Genomic DNA, 25,382 nt, shown 5'->3' on the forward strand with positions numbered 1-25,382 from the left:
GCACTTGTAACACATTTCTCAGATATTCCCTCTCTGAGGGAAAAGGTAGATTGAGTAAATACTGCTGATAGCACTTTACATGCTGAGCAGATACAAAATGAGCAGCAAATCAAAGCCAGAAATGAATTGCTTATAGAAAATAAAAGGGACAGATTAATTTAAACATAATAAAGTTATTATATAGTATGTAACTGAGATGAGTGTTGTAACAGTTTCGCCTTGCTTTCTGTTAGGTTTGTCCTGCTGATGTGCTTAGACTGTATCTATTCATTTACATATTAGGAAGAATCAGAGGTGAATGAGAAGCCTTAAAATATGCAACTGTAGATGTGTAGCTCTTTGTTTTTTGAGATCTGAAGTGACAGATGTATAAATATATATTCTTTTGTTACTGTTCTTTATACTTTTAGCTAAATTTCAATAACTTGATATTTTCTTAGCATTGTAGTAGTAGTTTGGTTCTGTGTGTTAGAGAATACAGTATTCTTTAATCTTCATCATGTGGTGTTTGTAGTACTTAATGAGGATAAAAAAGGGGCAAGACTTTCCTTTTATAGTTGTGGTAACTGAAAAAGAAACAAAAAATGTATGAAAACTGAACCATTCATTTTGGGCATGTTCAGGGCAGAGAGTTGCTGGTACATCACATCTTGCATTGCTGAGACACACAGTTGCCCTCGCATTTAATTATGGTTGTTATCATACCTGTTGCCATAGAAGAGTTTTTAAACTTTTATTAATCTGTTTTGTTAATCAAAGCTGCTTCTTGTTTGTTTATTTTTGGTTAAGGTTCTGTTTCATTAAGGTATACTTTAAGGTTTATATATATAAGGTTTCATTAAGTATGCTTTTGCTGTTTCCTGTATCTTTTGTTGACATAATTCACCCACCGTTAAGATCAGTTGATAGCAAGTAACGCTGTTATTTTACTTTGCTAAATTGAGACAAAATTTAGCATTTAGAAATTTTTCTTCATTCTCCATCAGGAAATACCTTCTAGTTATGTTGAGTACTCTGTCAGACTCTGGATTCTTGTTTTCTCTGCAATCAAAGTACCAAGTGTGCTGAGTCTCCGCGCCTGTTCTGTGCGTGCCACATCAAGCGCAGCCTGAGACACAGAGTAATGCAGTTGGCAGCAGGAATATGATATTTGCTAAAGTCCCTAGCAAAGCCTTTTCTCTTTGGCAAGTAAACATTTTACATGAAATTACACATGACGGTAAAGCCACGGATTTAAAGTTTAATGACCCCCTCAAGAAATGTTTTCTTCATTTAAGGTGTATTTTTAGCCACTTCTATTTGGATTTGAAATGAAATGATATTTTTAAAGTTTGCTTTTTTTTTGAGACAATGTGATGTCAGTAGATGAAAATAAATTCTTTTTTCATGGTTGGGTTTTTTTGGATTTTATTTTATTTTTTATCGGTGATACTTTCAGTGAGTGTTTGCCATTGAAGTCTAGAATATTAGAAAATGAAAAGAGAAGCTGCTGCTTTTTTGTTGAAGTAAATCAATATGGAATGCTTTTGAATGTGAGGCTAATGACAAACTGTTGAAGTAAAAATATTAATAGGTTTAAATATATTTAAGAATCTGCTTACACAGTTTTTGTACGTTTGTGTGATCTTTGTTTTTGTTTCAGGTGATCTATGCCACCTGCTTACAGAACATACAGCTATAAATTGGCACTTCAGAGTCTTTCAAGCAGTTAAAAGGAGAAACGTTACCTGGAGAATGAAAAAATAAAACTTTACTCTGCACAACCGTATGATTGAAACCACAGTCCAGCCCTCCTCAGCTGTTGGACATGCTTGTGTCCTCCTGCCCCGTTCACCTGATGTCGCAGTAATACAGATGGATCGTAGTAAAGAGGCGGAAATGGAATTACGACGATCCTCCAGCCCAAGCAAGCTGAGCAAGAGCGACATGGATGCTGACAAGACCATGTGCCACAGCTGCTGCATCTGTGGTAAAAGTTTCCCTTTTCAGAGCTCCTTATCTCAGCACATGAGAAAGCACACGGGCGAGAAGCCCTACAAATGCCCTTACTGTGATCACAGAGCTTCCCAAAAGGGCAACCTGAAGATACACATTCGCAGTCACAGAACAGGCACTTTAAGTCAGGGACACGAGGTGGAGATGGGAGAGGTGCAGCTCGGGGAGGTGGGAGTTGCGGAGGGCCTTGGTGGGTGCACCAGCCCCACTAAAAGTACCTCTGCCTGCAATAAGATCCTGAACGGTACCGCTCAGGTAGATAATGGCAAGATCTTGTTGAGAAGCAGCAAGAAGGAGGCCACAGAGGCAGCGCCTGCTGAAGAGGATGGCAAGCTAACCTCTCACCAGTGTACCTTCTGCAAAAACAAATTTGAAAGAAAGAAGGACCTTGAGCAGCACCTGCATCAGGTCCACAAACCATTCAAGTGTAGGTTGTGTAGCTACATGACCTTGAGGGAGGAGACACTGTTAAACCACATAGAGAAGGACCATATAACAGCTCAGGTCCCGAACGGGGAGGCGTATACAGAGAACTGCAAGAGTGAATTGAGTGCAGGCGAGTTTCCTTGTGAAGTCTGTGGTCAAGCCTTTAGTCAAACCTGGTTTCTGAAAGCTCACATGAAAAAGCATAGGGGGTCATTTGATCATGGGTGCCACATTTGTGGCAGAAGATTCAAAGAGCCCTGGTTTCTCAAAAACCACATGAAGTCACATGGCCCAAAGACTGGGAGCAAAAACAAACCAAAAAATGATTTAGAGCTCATAGCCACTATTAATGATGTGATACAGGAGGAAACGATTGTGACTGGCCTTTCTCTGTATGAAGTTTGCACCAAGTGTGGAAACCTGTTTACAAATATGGAAAGCCTGAAAGCACATAATGCTGTTCACTACAGAGCTCAACGGAGCAGCACCGGGGAAAAAGCTGAGGGCTTACTTGACGGGAGCCTAAACCCCTCTGTAACGAAGCAGTTTTTCTTACAGTGTCTGAATCTAAGACCATCTGTAGGGATAGACAGAGTTTCAAGAGGACAGCCTGGGAAAAGAGTAGCCGAGCTGGATCCAGTCAGTAGCTACCAAGCTTGGCAGCTGGCCACCAAAGGAAAAGTTGCAGAGCCATCTGAGTATGTAAAATATGTGGGATGGGATGAGGCTCTGGCGGATGCAGATGTGACTTATGACAAGGATAAAAGAGAGTATATTCTTGTCAACCAGGAGAAGCGCAAGCGAGATCAGGATTCACCTAGCTCTTCCAGCAACCCCAAGAAGAAGAGCTGCGCCAGTGGGCGCCTGGAGAAAAACAGCAGCACACAGCTGGGGGAGAGCTGCCTCGTCGCGCAGAATGACTTGGACTACCGGCCCTCCTCACGGCAGAGCCGACGGGCATCCCAGAACAAGTCCACCGAGTGCTTTGAGTGTGGCAAGATCTTCCGCACTTACCACCAAATGGTGCTGCACTCCCGGGTGCACCGCAAGGAGCGGAGGAGCTGCAGCGAGAGCGGGACGGCCGTGCAGCCTGACCGCTACGGGTTCAGCAGCGAGGAGGGGGACTCGGGCTCTGTCAGCGGGCCCAGCACGCCTAGCTCTGCGTCCGCCCCGGAGGACTCAGCAACCTCTGGCTTGGGTGAGGAGGGGGCCGAGGAGAGCTCGGAGGAGGGAGGAGCTGAGCCCTCCTTAGGTAAGGTCCTTCCCGATGTTGCTCTTCTCTCTTTTCCCCTCCGCTACTTTTTCCTGAGATCTGCTCATCTCCGTGCCTCCTGGCATGCCAGGGGCGATCCAAGTGAGGGACGAGCAAAAGGATGCTGGAGACTTAAATGCAGCATGGATCAGGTCCTCTGCCTGATCGGGGTTGCTTATTTTCTCGGCTTGTTGATTCAGCATTTCTGGTGTAAGTAATAAAAGTGAGCTCACAGGAAGTCTTTGTATGGTGCAGGTAAATTTGTATTTCAGTGAAGGACACCTGAGAAGTATCTTAGTTACCCATAGCAACATGGTTACCTCAGCTGGTAGCTTCAGTATAATAGTATCTTTCCTGGACATCTTGGGGCCTATTTTAGCCAGATTTATAGACACCCGATGCAATGTTTTGCCTTTAGCATGCAGGTGTAGTAAGAGCACAGCTTGTGTGGTGTAGTCCCAAAGTACATAAACTTGTTAATCACCAGTATGAGAGGCATTTTTTTCTTCTCTCTTTCTCTGCTTTGCTTCCCGAGCTTGTGTTTATAACTCCGAACGCTGTAATTAATCTCTCTGGATTAAAGCAGTCCTTTGAGTCCAGCACTACTAAATGGAACAAATTATTCCCCAAATAGCAGCAAAGTAAATATTTAAGAGAACACTATTAAGCACTTTTGTATCATTTTTTATTTTTGTTGTTCACCATTCTTTGTTTATAATACCCTCTTAGAAATGTGAGATTAACCATTCTTTCCTTACTAGCCTTGTGATTTGCTTTGCTTTGTTTTTTTCTTCTGTTTGGCAAACTATAATTTCTTCCCATTTTCAGTTCTTTTTTTGTGAAGAACATAGTTATCTGTAGAATTGAACTCATTTTCAAGGCCTTCTCTGATGAAGAAATCAGCTGTAACCATTCTGAAAGAGGGTGGGTTTATTTATTTAGCTAGGTTCTTTTAGGATGTAGTTAATGTTGTGCTTTCTCCACTGGCTGCAGATCATGCAGCAGCAAAGCAACATTTTCCAGGATTGTGTATTAATAGTTACATATTTTTCAAAAGAATAAAAGCGGTGAAGCAATGTTGGTTTTTTTTTTTTTTTTTTTTTTGGTCATTAAACAGCTTTTGCAAAATTCTCCTGGTTTTAGGAAAGCTCAAGTTTGGGCTGACACTGTGTGGCAATATAACTTTCTAAATGTAAGACTTAGAGGGAAGAGAGTTAGGATTGAAATTGTAAAAAATGAAACCCATCTGTTTGTCCCTCAAACTTACAGGAAAGATCTTAAACTTGATTTTCTACAACTTGGATCAAGGCCCAAATGGACAAATTGGGTGCGCACTAGAATAGAAACTTAAATTAAACCAAGAACTCCACTTTTTTTAATGCTTTCTTGCCCTTTCCATAAACCACAACTCCAAAAAGTCCTAGGAACAAGCTGACTGACTGAAATATTTTTACCATGATTACTTGCCTATTTAATAGGCTCAAAACTGGGCTTTCCCATCTGGTGTTGTATTTAGGAAATTAAAAAAAGAAGTTTATGGGAGTGCACTGACTGTGTGTGAAAATCCATCGGCTGCTGTCTGAAACACCTCTCCTTGCAATTTGGATACAATATGCAGTTACAAAACTGAAGCTTTGTCTGGATGTAAATGGGGCTGCTGTGTTTCACTGGTGCGACGTGCAGTGGAGACCATGGCGATGGAAAACCACCTCTGTAGAGAGAGGCTGAAAACAGTGAAACCCTTTTCCCACATTGTTCGAACGGTAAAGGTGTTCTTCTGCGCTCTCAGTGTGAAACACTTCATTTCTAAAGAGAATAACTACTTTATCTCTTTCCCTGTCCCAGATCTTCCCCCAGTTCAAGCTTTGAGCTCTTGTGTCGCGAGTGAAAGGTGAGAGTTTAAGTCACACAGCAGCTTCTCTCACAGTAATTAAAATGACTGGCTTAACCAGGGCTACTAGGCAACTCCAGGAAACTCGTTTCTTTGGGTGCCAAATTGGTTCTTATCTTCTTCACTGAACAGTAAAGAAGCAGGAAACTCAGCCTAAGTGTAGAGGTGCATCTTGGAAAATGGATACCTTTGCATTGATTGGCCAGGAGAGCGGGTACTGCGTTTTGTATTCACTAACTTCACAGCTGAAGAGCTGGTTAATTAGAGGGGTTGCTGCTTGGTTAATAAGGACTTTTTTAATCTTATGACCAAGAACAATATTATCCTTTGTTCTTACACAGTTTATTTAAATAAAACCAATAATTATCAATGAAGTGGACTTTTTTTTACAAGTGACAGATATTTCCAATTCAAAAAAAGATAACAAAGAAGGCAGGAATGTTCATAGGCCAAGATTAGTGAATTAATTTTCTCAAATTTCACTTTTCCTTTGTAAATTTCCTGCTACTATCCTTATATTGTTTTCTAGGGGACTGGGTCCTTCTATCCAGCAAGCTCTAGGATTTGCTCTTCTGCAAATTGCTTTTTTGACTCAGGAGGCTTTCTTTTTTCTTCCTCTATGAACAAAAGCCTAAGGTTTATAGAATATAGGCCAAATTCTACCGTCATGTACGCTCTTGTTAAAAATCAGATGTTTCAGTATGGCCCTTAAGTGCATTTTGTCCTAGAAGTGCTGTGGTTCGCTATCCTCTGCTGTGGCTTTTTTTAGCTGTTCTTGCTGGTGAGCCTTTTTTGTGAAGAGCCGTGCTCCAGCCGTATGGATGGCAGCCACCTCCAATGGATGCAGGCGAATGGTATTCTCAGTTGTTTTCCTGACCTTCCTGCTATGGTATTATTTTTACTCAGACTATGGTTAAGAAAATTTTGTGCTTATTTTAAATAATACAGATTTTTTTTCCACTTTCATACATTCCCCCTACTCCCCTCAACTTTGACACGCTACTAGGTTATCCTGGGTCAGAAAAAGGGCTTGATACTGCCAAGTGTTGAATGATCTGCTCATGGTTCACCTAAAAGTACAACTTTGTGTGTTTAACTCTTTTTAAAAAAAAAAAAAAATCTGAGTAGTCCTGTTGATGTGCAGGTTAGTATGTGGTTTGCTTGGTGTCTTGCAGAAGGGAAGGTGCGGGCGCCTCTCCCGGTCGTGGGAGGCCAACAGATGTGCATTCACAGGAGACAGCTGGGGAAGAGCAGTGGAGTTTACTGGGAGAAGAGCAAGAAACACACTGCACATGTGCAGTGGGATTGAGAGCCTCCAGGGTGTGCTTTTCCTGCCCTTAACACACCAGTAATTTGTCTCTGCTACATGTTGAGTGGACAGAGTGATTTCTCGGGCATGGGGTTAGTGTTTGCAAACCCAGATTATCGGCTGCCAGTGGGGAGCTAGCTGGTTACAAAATGTTGTTCATCTGGTTTGAAGGAGGAGAAAAATTCAATGTTTTTCTAATGTTACTTTTCTACATAGGCAGAATATAATATGATATCTGTCATACAAAGGTATCATATGACTTATGTATGTATAATGTATATATGCATTGTATGATGGCCATGTGGGAAGCAGTGATCCAGAACACATTCTCTCTGTTAAGAGCAGCCCCATGGATAGTTTTCAGGTCTGCCTGCTGCAGATGAAATCTTCCTTTTTATTTGCCATTCAAGCCACTAGCAAATTGTGCCTGAATTTCCACTAGAGTTGCCTCTGAGTTATTCAAGCCACCTGCAAATTAGTTGCTCAGCACTTCCCCAAATTAAGGCTTTTCTGTAAATTTCATTTTTTAATTAAAAAACCCCAGAGTTAAAATTGACAGAGTAGAAGGGGATTATACATACAGCAATAAAAGTGGAAGGGAAAATACTCTGTTTTTACTTTCAGCTTCTCACCTAAAATATGTTATTTGGTAGGCCAAAGCAATAATTGTGTCAGTGTGCACGTACACACATGTGCATACAGTGGGCAGTATTTTTAGACTTAATGTGGGAACCCTCATTAAATCCCACCATGAAGAGTACTAAAGATGTGAGTAGCACAAAGCAGAGTTGCTGCTCTCCACATCACATTTGCTTTCAAAACAAAAGAACTGCTCTCCAATTTGCTCCTCCTGTAGCTAGATCCTGATCTGCGGCAACTGAGATTGTGTTTGTCTCTTGATTTGTTTTCTTTTTTGATTCTCCCCCACCCGTGTATATCCTTTTGAGTATACCTTTCCCATTGAAAAAGGCGAGGTCACTGTGTATTTAGCATTTAGGGTGTTAGTTTCTTACAGCAAGGCACTATAATCTATTTCAGACCTGAAATTAGGAAGGAAATATAAATTTTGAGGATGTGACTCCTGCTTCTAGTAGGTGGGAAGATGAGAAAAAGAAGTGAAAACAATTTTAATACCATTTGGTGCTCAGCAAATGCGTAGTAAAAGACAGGTCTTTTGATATCCCATTCTAGATCTTGGGAAAGTAAGAGAATGAAATAAAATTATTTCCTGTTGCATGTAATTACCACATTGGAGAGGAAGAAAATAATAAAAGTAAATCTAGGGCGAAAAAAAAAAAAAAGATTGCTATATATGGAATAAAGGAGAGGAATGCTGCTTCTTCTAGCCTGACCTGATCAAGGAGGGAAGCAAGAAAAAGGAGACTGTGTTAAACATTAAAGGGAATGCTGCTTTCAGTGAGAATCATCTCCATTTTGTTTTCTTTCTTTTTCTGCCTCTTCTCTCCCTTTCTTTTTTTTGATCTTTTTGTTGTCTTCTTTCAAACTCCTCAAGATTTTTGAAATGCTTTAAAGAGAGACTGATTCATTCTTACTCAACGCATGCTGTTTTTATTATGCTGGCTGATACAGGAAAGGACTGATTGAGAATGAAAACCATTGTGTTAGGCCCTGTACAAACACAGTTACGGGCTTGAAGAGCTTATAATCTGCCTAGGTAAGACAGACACAAATTGGTGGAAAGTGCAGAATACCAAACCCAAGCGAACGGCGCGATGCCTGGCCACGTCGTGCTTGCGTCGGGAATTCCTAACGGTAAGTTGGGACTTACCTGGGAGAAGATCAGCTTGACTGAAAGGACCAGACAAGGGATGGGAATAAGGTGCAGGGCTGAAAGAAAAGAGATTGAGGAAAGGCAGAGAAGGGCACAAGGGTCAGTTCTGGAGTTAGGAGACCTTGATGAAGGGAGCTGCACCGTACAAAAAGACGGAGGTGTCGAAGGGGAGGGAAGACTAAGAAGAAAGATGGGACGGCATCGAGGTTTACCCGCGTCCTCCTCTGCCCCCCCCCCCCCGGGTGTCCTAGGGTGCTGGGGTATCTCGTGCTGAAGATGGCAAGGGTGGGTGACCACCAGGAGGGTTTCCCCTCACAAAACGGAAGATCAGGAATGATCACACAAATAGGAGCTGTGGCAGCAAGAGTTGCTCTGTTCCCACCTGTCAGTGGCCCCATTGCACTGTTACCATGGATGTGCAGAAAAACCAGAACTGTCAGCTCCTTCCTAGGTCTTAATTAAAAAAATTTAAGATGGGAAGTGCCTTTTTTTTGAGCTTTTTATTTCAATGCGTTTCATTTAAAAACCCTCAGGAATCTGTGGTTAGGCACTGTTTGATTTATTGTCTTTATTAGGCAGCTTTCTTTTCTCTTTTACTTCACTATTACTTGCTTATGGCTTGTACAAACTGGGAGATGTAACAGATATCATTCATCCCAGGGACGTTATAAAAATTGAAATGTTTGAGCAGAAGCGTAATGACACTACTGAAGTCTCATGAAATACTTCAGTGTAGGAGAGATTTATGAGGAATAAAGTTGGACTTTGATTTGCTCAGATATAAAGTATAACAATTCCAGGAGCTGAGTCTTTAGCAAGAAGTGCCTAGAAAAGCACGAGGCTTTTGAGTTTAAAAAACAAAACCCAAAAAACAAAAGTTGCCAGAGTTGCATTAATTTTCCAGGCAAACACCAAGACTTCAATTTGGGAGAGAAGAGGAATAGTAATAAACATTATATATATATATATATATATATATATATAATATATATAATAACAAATAGTAATAAAACAGCTAAGCAAATGAAAACAGAAAAATAAAAATGTGTAGCAATTCCAGAGTGAAACCAAGAAAGAGAGATCTAGTAAATATTTTCAGTTGCAAAAGCGTAAGTGCACAAAATAATGCAGCTGGCAGTATCCTATAATAGATTTTCCATTGTTCTGAATATATGCAAAAATGTTCCTCTGTGTACAAAGGAAATCCTCTCCCCTATTTAGAAAACAAAAATTTTCATTATATAAAATAATTATTCTTAAGATATTTCTCAGGCTGGACTCTCACTTACTGTAAACCAGCATATCACTAAAGGCAATGCTATTAGGACGTTTCACACCAAATGAGGATCTGGTTCTATATGTGCAATCTTAAGTCTGTTTAAGTTATTCTGCAAAATAAACATGCTAAATAAATGTATAACAAGTTGGAGGATATCTCTGTGCTGGGCAGTTGGCAACTAATGCGCTAAGCTTCCAAAAAATGAAATAGTTTTAAGAGTGAACAGTATCAGTGACTTGCGGTAGATCCTTGCATATGAAGATCAGAAAAACTTAATACTATGATTACATACTTCACCAGTTAATTTTGACATGGCCAAAGAGTAGTTGTTGGAATATAAAAACTCCTCAGCTTTACAACCCAAGCTAATTGTTTTGGTGGTTAATGCCAGTGGGATTAATGCCAGGACTTTCAAATACGGCAAGCTGATGATTCAAGTCATAAGGAAGTTGGGCAGAGGCAAGGACGCTGTGCTTGCGGAAGTGGGATCCATGAGGCACTTTTTGGAATCTGGCAAAGTTAAGACCATCACCAAAGACAAATTCAGGGCGTCACGACTTGATCAGTTAAAGCTTGAACATATCTAAAACTATCATACAGAAATGTCTTTTGTATCTACCTCATTATCATGCATGTAGTCCAATTCTGAGGCACATGCACTCATGGTCAGAAGTGTCTTTGCAAAGCACTGCCATTGGAAGCATCATTTTTGGTCAGTTTGGGCCTGTGTGTATCTTCGCAGCAACACTTCATACCACTTCCCTCCCCTTGGGGCTCTGGTCACTCCTCAGGACTGCAGTGGAAATCTCTTATGTGTGAACTCCTTCCCTGTGGTGCTGCTGTCTGCAATTGCTCTTTACTTTTGCTTACCACCTTTAACCATGGGTCAATGTGGATGGGGAGAAGAACTGAACAGAACAAAACAAAAAGTATGTTCATCATCCCAAGGAAATGGATATCTGGTAGCCAGAAGCGCTGAAGTGTGTGCCAAGGAGAGAGAAGAACCGTGGGGCATCTAGGGGTGTGGCTATAAACCTTTCCTGGCACATGCACCGCGACCTAGCAAGTTGTTTGGCCCTTCTTTAGCTTAGGCTCATGATGGGAGCCGTGCCTGAAGAAGCTTGTGCAAGAAGTGATTGATTGAAACAGGGTGGCTACACTGTGAGATAATGCAATCAGTGCTCTTTAATGTTATATATTACCCTGAGATCATACTAGCTAAGGAACATTCAATGATTGGCCCTGTAGGCATCTTGGGTGATTTCCACAGTTTTCCCGATTACCTTGTTAGTAGGTTCCATTTTACTCAGTCTGGTGTAATGTGGGTGGCCAACACAAATGTTGAATAGTAATTCCAGTTCCTCTCACAACAGGGCAGGATGATAGGAAGCAGATAACGCGGAGTCAGCTCAAGTGAGAACTGAGGCTTTCTGCCTGGGCTTCGGATGCCTCAATAGATACGTGACTTCTCACACCAGAAGTTAAGTCTTTATTGTTGTTGAGAGAGAACTTCTGCAGCATTTTGAAGTTACTAATCCAACCATTGCACTGTTTGTATTCCTTGCAGATGTTTCGGTGGAGGTCCTGTTGTTTAAATACTGTAGTATTTCTTGTGAGATACTTTGATAGATCATGTCAAAGACATTTTCGCTGTGAGTGTTTAGTTTTAACTGTTCATTTTTTGTGGGTTACCATGTAGGATAGTAAGTGACAGAATTAGACTGGAGTGTTTGTTTAGACACTGTGTTGTGGCTGTAGGTATGTGATAGGAGAGACCAAAGCATGGCAGTGTTTCTCAAGCAGTATTTCCATGCACAGGTTGGAGGAGAATTTGTACTGACATGCTAAAGAAGAGATAGGTTTACTCATCATTTATTTTCCTTGTTAAAAATCAAGGAGGCAAGTGCTGTTTCTTGAAGTTAGGCAATAATAAGAGAAACTTTGCCCTGCAGCTTATGTAAGATGTGCAAAGCAACTCGAGTTCTTCATGCTTCTTCAGCAGCTTTTGGAAATGCTGTTGTTGCATTACTTACTTTTCAGGATTGCTTGTGTCTAAGTTTAGTCCTTTCTCAGTTGCCAATATCCATTCCATGCTTACTGAACACTAATATTTAAAAAATGCATTCAAAAGTATGGAAAGCTATTTGCCATCTTTTTTTTTAGTTTGTATATTCAAAAATACCTCCCCTTAAATCAGTTGCACAGTGGGTCCAGTTTTAATGGTACGTTTTTAGCCACTCTTGCAAGTATTATAACCATTTGCATATGCGGACATGCACTTTGCATCCAGCTGCAGAGTAACTTAGTCAACTTCCTCAAAAACCTCACATCTTGACAGCTAGCCTTGCTGCCTTGTAGAAGCCAGTATAGCAATTCTGACGTTTCTTAGTACTGAATGTTTCTATTACATCGTGCTGTAGTACCTGAAATATTTCTCTGTGATGTTCATAGTCGTAACATCACATTGTGCAGTGTTTTTATTTTCTTGCAGTTTCTGGTCAGTGAGCAAGAACTCTCTTCCGCACAACTGGTAAAACAAAATTTGGACAATCAAAATTACAATGATAGAGTTTTTAACCTGGTTTCCAAATATTTCTGTAGCAGTGCAGCTGTTTTTAGTGGGATTCTACTGATCTGTAAATGACTGCCAACAAGGGAGATGTTAGATATCTTTGATGTTAACTCTTTTTGCTGCTCTTAACGTTATGGTTCACAGTTTGCCCCGATCTATCCTGAACTGTGGGTCAGGTTTTCTTTGTTAATGCGTTAGATTTCACAGTAGATGCTGTGTGCCTCTCGGTGGATGTAGTGCAGATTTAGTTTGGGGCACAATGAAACCTTGAGGGATCCTAGGGATGCACAAGACGTAGAAAAAATGCACAGTTTGGCCTAGTATTGGTAGGCCAATACTTTGTTTTCTGCAGCTTCGTTTTACAAATACAGGTTTTACTAGGTCACTTTATTACTTTTCTTTTTTCTTTACCAGTAGTCTGGCTGCTGAATTGCTTTAACTCAAATGGACATCTGCTAAGCTGAGACAGCCTGCTGGGCATGATTGTGGTATCAGTTATACCAGGGAAAGTCAAGAGCAACTTAACTGCCTTCAGGATGAGAGCATCAATAACTTTTTTTTATTCTCAGTTTTCTCTTGACTGCCTGCAAGATTTTTCAGCAGCAAATCTGGATTTTTGAGGGGGATAAAAAGTATATAGTGAATTTCATGGCTACTTTGGAGAAACGCTTTCAGTTTTTCATTATGTTAATTATTTTCAATGTTTACATCCTAGAACTGCTTTCTAGTCCTTGAACGAGACTTCTGGATCCTAACTGCACTTCATGTTGCTACTGTGCCATATTTGGTGAGAGCTGTCTATACGTAGACACTATTTTCAGAGCCTGGAATGGATTTGTAGAAGTGTCGGAAACTTACTTTCATGGTGGATTTGTTTTTCTCATTTATAGACTGCATGGGTTTGAAATGCCAAATTGTTGAATTCTTTTGCCCTGATCCAGCAAAACTCATACCTACTGGCTTGGTTTTAAGCATATGAGCAGTAGGGTTGGAATCGTTGTTAAGTGCTTTATTGAACTACTTGGCACCTAATGGCTTGAGGTTAGAGAAAATTAGACAAATCTTTCCTTTCTGTAATCAATGCCAGTGTAAATTATATGTCCTAAATTGTACTGTAGCATTTGAAGTTTGCATAGGACAAGACATAAGTCAGGAGTAAATCTTAAGAGTTTTCTGTTATGGATGCTCTGTTCATGGATTCGGTTACAGTTTAGTGATAACAACAACAAAAATCCAACGCTTCATTCACTTCAAATGAATGACTTCCTCTGCATTGAGGAAGCATTCACATGAGAGGGAAAAACATTTTCTCAGTTGATGCTTATTGCACCTTGTATATAGGTGCATACTTAACGTGGATGTAGAGCATGAGATACTTCTTCCTTATCAAGGTCATCTGTCCTGTACAGTACATGTGGGGGAAGATTTGCCCTCAGACTTTTAGAACTTTGCTTTCCAGGTTGGTGATCTCAAACCTCAAATAATGTTTGATTATGTATGTTAACTTCAAGTAACAGAAGAATAATTAACCATTAGAATGATTTTTGTTGTCAGATCACAGTAGTAATTTTAGCCTGTTTTGGAGCCGTAAGCTAGGGGTAGTTACAGTACCCTGATGAAACTCTGAGATCTTTCTTTTTTTCTTTTTTTTTTTTTCCTGAAAGGATGCAGAAACTTTTTTTTTTAAGACTACATTTGGATTTAGTTTGTAATATAAGACACTCCCAGACCTTGTGCTTCTTTGAGATAACAAATTCATCAGGCAGTTGAAGGCATCAGCTACACCTAACAGTACTTCAGAGGTGTGCGTTATCTCAGAATAGCATATGTCTTGTGATGTCTTATTGCTTGAGGAACATTTGAGGCAAGCTGCTGTCAGCAAAAATTAAATATTTGGGGGGGGGAAAAATGACCTAGAAGTTTTTTTCATCCATAGGGGAAATATATGGGTTCTTTCAGAAGTGTGAACCTTGGGTCTAAACAGAATTTTTTTCCTCTTCCATGAAATGTTTTTCTGTGTGTTTTAACAGTAGAGATTGTGTGCCACTGTCAGGATGGTGAAAGACTGAGCGCAATGTGTTATAAGAATCGGGACCGTAATAGGATGCAAAAGGCTTCATCTTTTCCCATCCCCACTGTACCCCAAGAGCAGATGTTGTGTTTGTGCTTTACTACTTCCCCGTTTTGCGAAGTATATAGCATTGGTGACCCAAAGGTGTGTTAAGCTTTCTGTAATATAGCTTTAATTCAGTAGGTGGTAAACCCTTTTTTTTTTTAACTAGATAATTAAGCAAATAGATCTTTCTCTTTCCTTAAAAGAGAATTCAGGAAGTACAGCTTACACTGCACATGGAACACATTAGTCCTAAAAACCTTATAATACTTTGCAGAAGTTTCTTGTTCTTACACATACCTGCATCCACATGCACACCAATTTTCAGAAACATCTCAACCTTAAGTACTGATGCAGCCTCGAGAAGCCTTAAAAAACTGTCAAACACTGTTTGGGAAGTTGTAACAGGAAAAATTTAGATCTTACTTGGATTGTTCTGAGACAATAAAATGGCTGTAGACCTGAAAGAATTGCTATGCATGTATGTGAAGGTCATTTATTTGATACTGTAATGTTAAATATGTTTGGAAAGGAAGCCTCAGTGCTGTTATTTGTATGGGAAATATGGACTTTTCTTTCATTAATTTATACATGCAGAAATATTAGTTGCAATTCAAACATAATAATTTATTTTGCAAGTGAGGTTTAGTTTTTTTATCTCCGGTGTTATCAGCATACAAGTGCCCAATATTAAGAACAGGAATAGAAATGAGGTGATATTACTGCTTAAAGAAATTTTTATGCGCTAGTAAAATTTTCTGCTAGACTGACCTTTCTTGGTCAGTTATATCAGAGCAAGGATTAAAAACCTCCATCACTTTTAGGTTGTAGTCAGTAAGTTGCAATATTTAGTTCACTCAACCAATGCATCAGTGGAAAGTACTCTTCATACATTATTTGCGCAAAGTTCAGGTTTGCAACTTTGATCCCTTGAGAAGACAAAAGGAAAGAAATACGATACCTGGGGAGGTGAGGGCTAGGATGGGCCAAAAATGTAATGCGATTAAAAACTCCATCAGACTGAAAAAGATTTGAGAAAAGCAAGGCAAAAATTTAGAAAGTGTGTGTGTGTGCATGTATGTATATGTCATATTTAGATTAATATATATGAATGGGAAAGAGCTGACATGTTACTACTACTCAGGATGCATCCAAATGTTATAAACAGTTTATTCTGGAAGCTCATTAATACTTTGAAACAGACCTCACATGTTGACATTCCTCCAGGGATCTCTATTGTATCAGATAACAGAAGGTATGCAAAAGTACAAGCCAGAAATGTGGTCTCCAGCCATAATTGCCCTATGTAGGAATTTGTTTTCTAACATGAATATATTTGGTCTGATTCACAATATCAAAGGTATTATTCAACATATACGTTGTAAGATAAGCAGTCTAAACTTATTTTGTTGACAGTTTGCTTGTAAAGTATGAGCAATACAGAACTGTAATTTTATGCCATATCTCAACAGCGTTACGTGTGCGCGTAGCATTTCCATTGACGTTAACTGGGAGTTGGGTGTCCCGGGAGTTGTGTTGCAGGACCGCGCTTTAAAGGCGGTGCTGTTTGACCTTGCGATGGGCTAGGTGAGACCTGGCCTCTCTTCATGGCAGGGAGTTTCTGGTTTTATGAAGGCTGGGACTCGGTCCAGCCTGTTGCGATGATCACACAGTAAAGGTAGTTGTGAACAATAAAAGAAACGTTTTGGCGTTTCTAAAAAGAAATGGTAGGAGAGTCTGTGTTGAAGGGTTTGGTCTGAATTTAGGCTGGATAATAAAACCGGAGGAACAGGAATGTGGGAGATGTGGGAAGTGCCTGGCTGTGCCTTGTGGAGTAGCTGTGCACACAGTTTTGCAGGCAGAATATTTATTTTTCACCCTCTTAGAGAAAATGAAATGGTAACGATTTCAGCCTTTCTGGTCAGCTGTTAACCGCAGGTGGTTCATGTAGTAATCGCAGCACATGTGGGCCTTGAGGAGAGCATTGAAAAAAAGGTGAATTAGTGGCGTAAGGAAGTAAGCTGGAGGTAAGCGTTTTACGTTTGCATAAGTGGTGTCATGGCATTAAGTTACTAATGGGAGAAGTGCCAGAAGGACAACTGAAGCCTGGACCGGCATGTGCCAGGGAGATTGGCACCGTGGGAGGAATTAGTCTGTGAAGATGCACTTAGAAGGGAAAATTTGAGTATTATTTAAAGGAAGTAAATGAGTAAGTGCAGGCTGGACACAGAGAGAAAAGAGAGTAGCAAGGAAGGAGGAGCTATAAGATGAGCATGATCCTGTTTATGTTGGGGTAGGGGAAGTTTATCTGTGCGGCTGCCAAAACCCTGTCGGAGCAATCCCGGACCGGCTCACAGCAGCGTAGGGAGGCAGAGCAGGTGAAAGAAAAACAAGTAAAAGTTTCTTAACTCTTCCTCTGAGCACAGAGGAAACTAAGAGAGAAAGGAGAAGTGATAACAGCAAAGCGACAACGTATGAGTGACGGATCCCATTTTGACACTTCCTGTTTGTTACTGTTTTGCGCTGTAAATCCCCAGGATGGCTGTATTCCTTTGTACCTTTTTATGTGAGTTCTTGTGTGTCTTTAGGTAATCATTACATTTGGAAAAATACTTGTGAAGAAAACTTCTGCAGTTCTTCAACATCTGTTTCATTTTCCTAGTTTGTGGGGAAAGGAAATAAGTATTTTCAATCAGAAGTGTCACTGAATGGGAAGATTCAAACTGATAATGTAATGGACTTTGAAAATGTGACTGTGAAAACTGGTGTGGCTGCCCCTCTTGGCTTAAACGTAGCTTGACATTTCAAAGGCATTGCTAAAGTCAGATACATAACTTGCCCCAGATGTTTTGATTCAGTGGAGCGATCACACATGGTGTTTTGAACAAAATTGCCTAAACCTCGGTAATAAGCATTTTATAAATAACACCATGATTCCAGATACCTTTCTTTGCCTGTATTTTAACCCAGTGAAATGCACACAGTGCTTGCCATCAGCGCTATCTACACCAACTTCAAAATCTTACATACTGGCAGTGTTTTCTTGTTACAGATGCTTGAAAGTATTTGTTGCATTTCTTTCCTTTAACTCAGTTAACAACTTGACAACTAAAGTTGAAGAGCAGATTCCTAGTAAGTTTTGCTTATATAGAGTATTATAATCTCTGTATTTCCTTTCTTTCCCGAATAAAATTTCAGGGGCACTTATATAGTAACAGAACTTCCATTAACTCCTGCTGTTTATTCTTTACCCTTAAGCTATCGTCCTTTGTTGCGGCATCACAGTGTTGACCCTGGAATCAATTATGGTCTAGCACAACCAAAAGATGATAAGGCTTATTCTGTAGCCATTATTTTCCAGCAGTCTTGATGTACATAAGTCTCTTCTAGTGCACGGGGCAGGATGATGAATCTGTTTAAGAACTTTGTAACGCTGTCTGGCCAAAAGCAACAATAAAAGCAATATAAAAGAAAATAGGATTCTTCGCCATTCTCCTGTTTTCAAATCCTAAAAGCACAGCTGGGAAGGCTATACAATTCTTCCTGTATTCAGCGAGTTGGGATGTTCTCCATTAGTTTTGAAGTCTGTCTCTTCACTGGAAGTGAGTGCATGTGCAAATGTCATACAGATGTTGTATGCAAGCTTAATTATGCCTCTCTTTACTTTAAGCTGTGGCACTGTTCTGTTTCGCATTCCCTCCTCCCCCAAAAGGCTTTTCCTGAGAATAGAAGGGAAACCATTTTCCCATTATTTCCTTACTTTAGGAGTTAATGGTACACTGTGCCGTCACTGTACCTCGGCGAAAGCTGGATGGAAAAACGAGCCTTTCAACAAAAGGGGGAGGTTTTTAAGATGGCTTAAATTTTCTGCTCTTGTTTAAGAATTAGAAGGTCTTCCCAATTTTAGCCAAAAAAAGAAATCTCGCCCTGAAGATGTATTTCATACGTGCACTTTGCTTCTGAAGGGGCTTAAATCTGCTGGCTGCTTCCTCAAAACTGGTTGCCGTTAGCTGACAGCCAGCGCAGTTAAATCGTCACAGGTGCAACTGTGAGCAGCTAGTAGGAACTAAAGAAACATGGGTAATCCCACTTAGGAAGTCCCCTAGTAGCTTGGAGTTCACTTGAAGTTGAAGACAAAAAGTATATTTAGCAGCAGCTAGAAAAAAGGGGAAAAAATCTTAGCCCATGAAGCAAGCAGCCCATTAAAGGGCTAGTGTCTGCTCCGCTTTCTGCAGTTACATGTATTAGTGTGGCAGTTTTGATAAAAGTCTTTTCTCCTGTATCTGAACTCCAGAAACCAGTCAGAGAAATCACTTGATTACACTGATAAAACTAATATTTTGTTTACTAGGGTTAATACTAGTCTGCTTCTGTGATGCCAGGTACGCCTTCAGATTTGATAAACATGTTTATTTTTCGTTTTGCTGCACGCAGTTCTGTTTATACCTTTATGCCCCAGTTATTCTTCATGCTTTTACTATCACCAATGTTATCTTTCTGCCCTTCATTTTGAAATACCTCCCCCCTTCCCCTCCAAAAAGAGAAACAAAACAAGCCAGCCTTTCAAAATATCTGAGACCTGGCTTGTTTATATTATCAAGATGAGAAATAACAAGAATAGTATTATAATTTTTTTTATGAACAATTATAACACTGAATTTCTCCAGCCACCTGAATGATGAGGTAATGAGACTGTAAAAAATCAGCTTCTAAGCTAACATGGCTTGTAACTTTTATGTTTGTCAAAGAAGATGAATTGATCGGACCTGAGACAACTTTGCCTTTTTATGATTGTAGAGCTTTAGGTCTCCTCTTGGAGAAACTGTCAGCTTTTATTGGGGGAGGGCAGGCAAGGGGAGAGGCGGTTAAAAACATCAAAATTGAATTACGTTATTTCACATGCCATTTAAAAGAAAAATTAGGACCCTCTTCTTGTCCATCAGCTGTGTCAGTTAAAAATAGTAATTTTTTTTTTCTTTTTCCTCGGTTCTTTTTCAGGAAACACCTTGCATTTTCACAGAACTATCTATATATTATTTTTCTTACACAAAGTCAAATGTCAGTGTCACAGCATCAAGTGGAACGCTTGGCAAAGTCCCCAGACAAAAAGTTAAATATCCCTTAAATAATGGTCAAAACAGGGAGTAGATAAGGGTGTATCTGAGAACTACAAAAGTGTTTATGACCAAAATCTTCCAGCAGGATCTCCCACTGCGTGTTGCTATTTTTCAAACCTACAGCTGTGTCTAATTATCTAAAGCTGATGTATCACGCAATTAATTAATGTTATGTGTCTGAAGAGCCAGGTAACAGGGCAGCTGACCATGTACGCGAACAAATAACCCAAAGCGTTTTCAGTGTGTACATACGAATGGGTGAAGGGTATATTCAGATGTTGACAAACCCCTGAGAGCCAAGCAGTGTGGGCCGGTATCGTCCCCTGCACCCTGTGGAGAAAGGAACTTGGGTGTTTAGGGAGAAAGCAGCCGAGAAGAAGCTGTTCAGTTGACAGTGCAACAATTAAAGTTCAGTGATGTCTTAGAGAAAGCATTTCTAAATACCGTGTCAAGCCCTAAATAAAACAATCAGCAAATGGGCACGGCAAAATCAGAGGCGTTGTGACTTTTTCAAATTTCTGAACAGCTGATACCGTGACCCGATATTCTTGGTTATTTATGGAAATATGTTACTTGCCAGATTGTGAAAATGGCTGCCTGCGTGTGTATGTATGTATTTTTGAATTGCTCATAAGTCGGCAGCTGCATTTTTATTAAACGCTTAGGAAAAATAAGAAAGATGGAAAAGACAACATCTCTTTAGTAATACCTAGATATGAAATTCTTTAAATGCTTTAAATATTTGAATCATTTGTGAGAAGCAAAAAGGCTGGAAAAGCTTTCTCAAATGAACGGCTGTCTTCAAAGCTTCTTTCCATGTAAGGCTCATATTTCAGATCTAAGCTTAGCTAAAAAGAACAGAAATACATGACCATTACATACTAATAAATGACTACCTTCTGATTGTGCAGTAAGTTTGTAGTTAGGCTTAGGCTTTCTTTAAAGTGCAATTAGTTTTTTCTTGCATTATGAAATTCATTTGAGCTTTAGATCTTGTGTTTTGCTCAGATGTTGTATGGCAAAGCTAATCTTCTTAATTAAGTTACTAAATGTTGCTGTTTGTATTTGTCTATCCACATCAAGTATTGTATTGGTCTTGTGACTTTGCAACCAGCTGAGGAATTATTTGGAAGCTACAGAGTTATATTAGTGATAAATTCTGTTTGCATAATCAAATCTGTTTCTTTCTCTCTGTCCCCACCTCTTCACTGTAGCAAGGACTCAGCCAGCTTACTCAGCTGTAAATTTCTTAGTGAAAACTGTTCAGCCTCTTCAACTGTCCTGTCGCCAAAATGACTAAGACGTTTCAAAGCTATTTTATCCTCTCGCTTTGATATGTTTATCCGTAACCCTCAGGAGTGGAATAACTGAGAATCTGCCCCATCAAAAGTAACCACGGACTGCGTGTGCGTAAGGCGTTTACAATCTCCGAGAGCCTCACCACTGTGCACAAGTAGTTGTACAAGAGCTTGGTGTGAGAAACATATTTTAAAGTGAAGATGGAAACAGGACTGGTCTCCACTATTTACGTGAAGCATGAGAGATGAGGTGCTGCTGTTTGGTTAAGGCAGGATGTTAGTTAATTGTTTCTGGTCAAAAAGTGGCACCACAGAGCTGGTAGAAATGATGACGGGGTGGGTTGTTAAGAAGTCAAGTTCTGAAACAGTATTACAGATCTTAAAGTTGAAAAAACCAACGTATGCAAACTCTAAAACTTGGTCAAAAGAAACAAAAATTATTTCCTGGTAGGGAACAGTGGAGATTTGAATCAAGGTGTTTAGGCCTAGCTTCTTAATGGACTTGACTGGGGAGAGGATTGCTTCTGGCAAGGAGAGTATGAGTTTGTCAAAACGTCTTCAGCATGTTTTGCTTGTCAGACGTACGCCTAAGAATTTTGCTGTCTGCTGAAAGTGGAATACTGTTTTCCCAAAGCGCAAACTGGTTCCTTGACACTCCTCACGCTTCCAGTGTACCCCAGTCTTCCTCAAAGGCAAAGGGAGAGCCTTAAAGCTGGTGTCTAGACAGGGCCCTGGCTTTCAGCAAAGGGAATTAAAAGCAGGCTCTTCTGTCCCTGAGCTTGCAGAGGAATCTTTGCTTTCTACTGCCTGTCATCCATAGTTTATGGAAAAAATGTAACATTTCTGTTGTGTTTGGGATATATGAAGAAAAGGAAGGTGTTCAGGTGTTGTTCCTGAAAGGATATAACTACATTGTGGCGTATTCAAATACCGCTGATGAGCTACTGCTGTAAGAAGCAAGCAGCAGAGCTGCTGTTTTTAGACAATCCCATTCAACTGAGAATGCTGCAGACTGTCATTGCACTAAAGGATTTTTCTGACATTATAAACCATACAAAGAAGGCTCGGTGAGCTTGACCTTCTTAAATGTAAGATGAAATTACAACCTATTTTACACCCTACACTATATACTTTTACATATAATTCAAGATGGTGATTCTTTAGTTCAGCCATGGTGAACTGTAAACGTATTGCCCTGTCTTTCAAGGCAGTAGTTAGTGGGATTGTCAGTAGTTTGTAGATTCCTGTTTGGCATATTACCCTTACTGCCCCTTTCAAAGATGTGCTGCCACTTGCTATGGTTAGAATTAATACTGGCAGAAGAATAAGTTACTTGGATAACAATTGAATTCAGAATTAATACAGTGTAGATCACTTTGCAAGTTTTAATTCCTTGGGCATGCAGTGTAAGCTGTAAATGCCACTCTTTTTTTTTTTTTTTTTTTTGATAAAATAAAAAGAAACATCATAGCCGTCGTCCAGTATGGTAGGGTTCTTTATTCTTTGGTTGCAGGTCTAAGGCAGTTTATCAAGAAGAGACATACTAGATGCTCAGTACAAAATATATAATGAGAATATGAGACATGCACTTTTCAGCCTTCAGCTCAAACAACTAAGCTTTTAAGAGACTTATGACTGAAACCTGAAGTTTAGATGTAACTGGTGTATTTTATTCTTGCAAGTAAATTGTGCACAATAAGTAGAGATGAAATGTTTTGCTGCATCATGAAGGGTGGTGCTATTCACCTCAGAAAAGATAATCCTGTTTTAAGACAATCTTCATTCCCTCATCACTGCTTGCATCATTGAAAATATATCCCTTTAGTACCCCTTCATCTGGAGCGCTCTTTGCTGTTGGTGAACAGCAGGTTTAGAGATCTGAATAATAGGCTAGGACTCAAATGGATAACCTCTATCAATTATTCATGATAGATCTAGAGTAGCCAATGTACAACACTGGCAACAGTCATACCTTTCTCCTGTAGTATGAACTGTAAGCGATACAGTGATTGATAGACTACAGATGACCTTATGGTCATTTTTAGTAATTCCTCTTGCTGAGTTTTATAACCTGTTTCTTTGCTTGTGCCATGGAGCCACTGGGTTTTCAAAAAAAACTCCTGCTGTCCAGAGCTGGGAGGGGCTCTGAATTTACTGCTTACTATCTATTCATATTCTTTAGACCAGTTCTCCTCCCTTTGAGATCAATACCTGTTTTGTCAGTGACTTCAGTGGGATCATATATATGTATATATATATAAAATATATATATATGGGATCATATATATATATATTTAGAATAACATTAGGTAATTGAAATGAAGTACAATTGGGGGATTCTGTACTGTGGCGAATGGGTTAGCTATAGGGAGTTCTCATCAACAAAAATAAGGAAGAGAGGTGGTACTTTCTCTTTGCTCATGCTCTATTTGTGTTAGGGTTGAGGTGTGTAAATTAGCTTTCTACCTAGAAGCATAAGGGCAATTCATTGTATAATCATACGTTACATTTACTGTGCTGTGAAAAGCCTCAGATGCAGATTTAGCACTACAGAATAAGTTGAAGATTTAAGAGCAATTAAATCTATTTACTCAGTGTCCCGCTGGAGAAGTGTTTTCTAATGTCCAAAGTTAGGAAATGCTCTTTAATTTTGCATTCATTTTGCTTATGGACTGCAGAGCTTATAAGCACTGTAATTTGTTTTTTTTGCTAATTTGTTTGAGAATGTGATGTAGGAGCAGATCAAGAGTTCGCACACAGGGCACATTTGGAATTAAAAAATAAAATTCAGCCAGATTTAGGAGAAATAAAAGAAACAGGCCCTTGTTGGAGGACAGAAGACAGGTAGGGGGAAGTCCAAGGCCATGACAACAGCCAAAAGAAACCCAGAACTGGAAGATAAGCAAGCAACATCTTCTTCACAGGAGACCTAAATGAATTGGGTGTTACAAACTCTGCCTGCAGTACTGTCTGTGTTAGGTTTTACAGAAGTGTGACCCCCTGACCAATAGAGGTCTGGTGGAAATAACCCCTTGTGCAGATGCAACTGCATCAGCAAAGCAGCATTTTAACTTGGTTTTGGGTAGAGGAAGGAGGTTTTTACTGAAATAGCACAAGCTGCAGCCTTGCCAGGATATCTGCACCCCTGTCGGCAGCCCTGTGGGTGTACAGTTTTGGCTCTGGGCATTGACGTAGCGTTGTGAATCTTGGCTTTTGGATCCCAGCGGGGACACCGCGGCTGCTCTCTCCATCAAATCCTCACCTGCTCCGCAAGGCAGGACTTCTTCCGGGAGGGATCCCGGGGGTGGCGGTGGCTTCTAGGATAATAACAGCTACGGTGCTGTCATGGGCGAGGGCGCTGTTGAACTCTGCATTTGCACAAGCACAGAACAAAAGGTGTTTGGTGCCACAAGTGCTTACAAGGTCACTGCAGTCAGATGCATTAAACCAGGAAATCCCTTCCCTCAGCTTGTGCCTTCATTTTAGGGAAAAGGCTGTAGCATGTTTCTGCAGTACACAGTGCAGGCATTCGGGAGACTAAACTTAACCGAGCAATGCTGCCGACACACCTGTATCCTGATCTGGCTGCATTTCCTTCCATGGGAGTCCTGAAGCACCACTCGCATCTCTGCAGTGAACTCATCTTCATGCTCAGCACTGTTTTATTCATGGTGGGTCTTTAGTGCGTATTGAGTTACGGCTATACTCCACTCACCAGTCCACCTTAACAAAGCGTTACTGGCTAACATATTTTGTTGATCAGTGTGATTCCAACTCTGCAGTAATATGTAGACTAACCAGATGGAGACTTGTACCTCTCGTGATTATAAAATTAACCAGAATCATTGATAGTTATAGGAGTGATGACGGAGACCCAGGCGCTGTCAGAACAATGTGCTTTGAGGCATGCTTAAATCTGTTAGTAAAACATTTCATGTTGGTGCATGCTCAGTGCGCAGTTCAAAAACATTGCAAAGCATGTATGCCTCACTCAGCTGTGAAGGTGGATAATGTATAAGGACTAACTGCTACTGAATTTGAGTCAGCAAATAAGGGACAGGTCCTGCTCCTTTCAAAGTCAAATCCAAGACATTTTATTCACAGGTCCCAGTGTCTCTGGGGTGTGTGTGTGTGTGTTTTTAATAGGTCAAAGTGGGATTTTATAACTTTCTGAATGAAAGTCTTTGATTTAGAATCCACTATGGGAACTTCCAGGGAATCAGTGAGGAATTTATAAGAAACAACTGGAAATAGTGGTTTAGAATGCAGTGCCATCTCTGTTATTACTGTCACAAACCCTACTGACGTATTGTGGAACCCTGTCCGTTTACATCAAAG

General features: G+C 40.1%; 1 protein-coding gene across 5 annotated transcripts in view; it reads left to right on the forward strand.

Annotated features, from left to right (window-relative positions):
- Positions 1 to 25,382, forward strand: part of ZNF516 (zinc finger protein 516) — a 107,728-nt gene that overhangs the window by 43,981 nt on the left and 38,365 nt on the right. For all 5 annotated transcript variants that reach the window (XM_068932030.1, XM_068932031.1, XM_068932028.1 and 2 more), the window contains exon 2: positions 1,643 to 3,673. In XM_068932030.1, the coding sequence (XP_068788131.1) occupies positions 1,768 to 3,673 (1,906 nt within the window). In that variant the 5' untranslated portion in view covers positions 1,643 to 1,767. The remainder of the gene's footprint in view (positions 1 to 1,642; positions 3,674 to 25,382) is intronic.

Source organism: Struthio camelus, chromosome 2 (genome assembly GCF_040807025.1).
Source record: "Struthio camelus isolate bStrCam1 chromosome 2, bStrCam1.hap1, whole genome shotgun sequence".
Taxonomy (NCBI): Eukaryota; Metazoa; Chordata; class Aves; order Struthioniformes; family Struthionidae; genus Struthio; species Struthio camelus.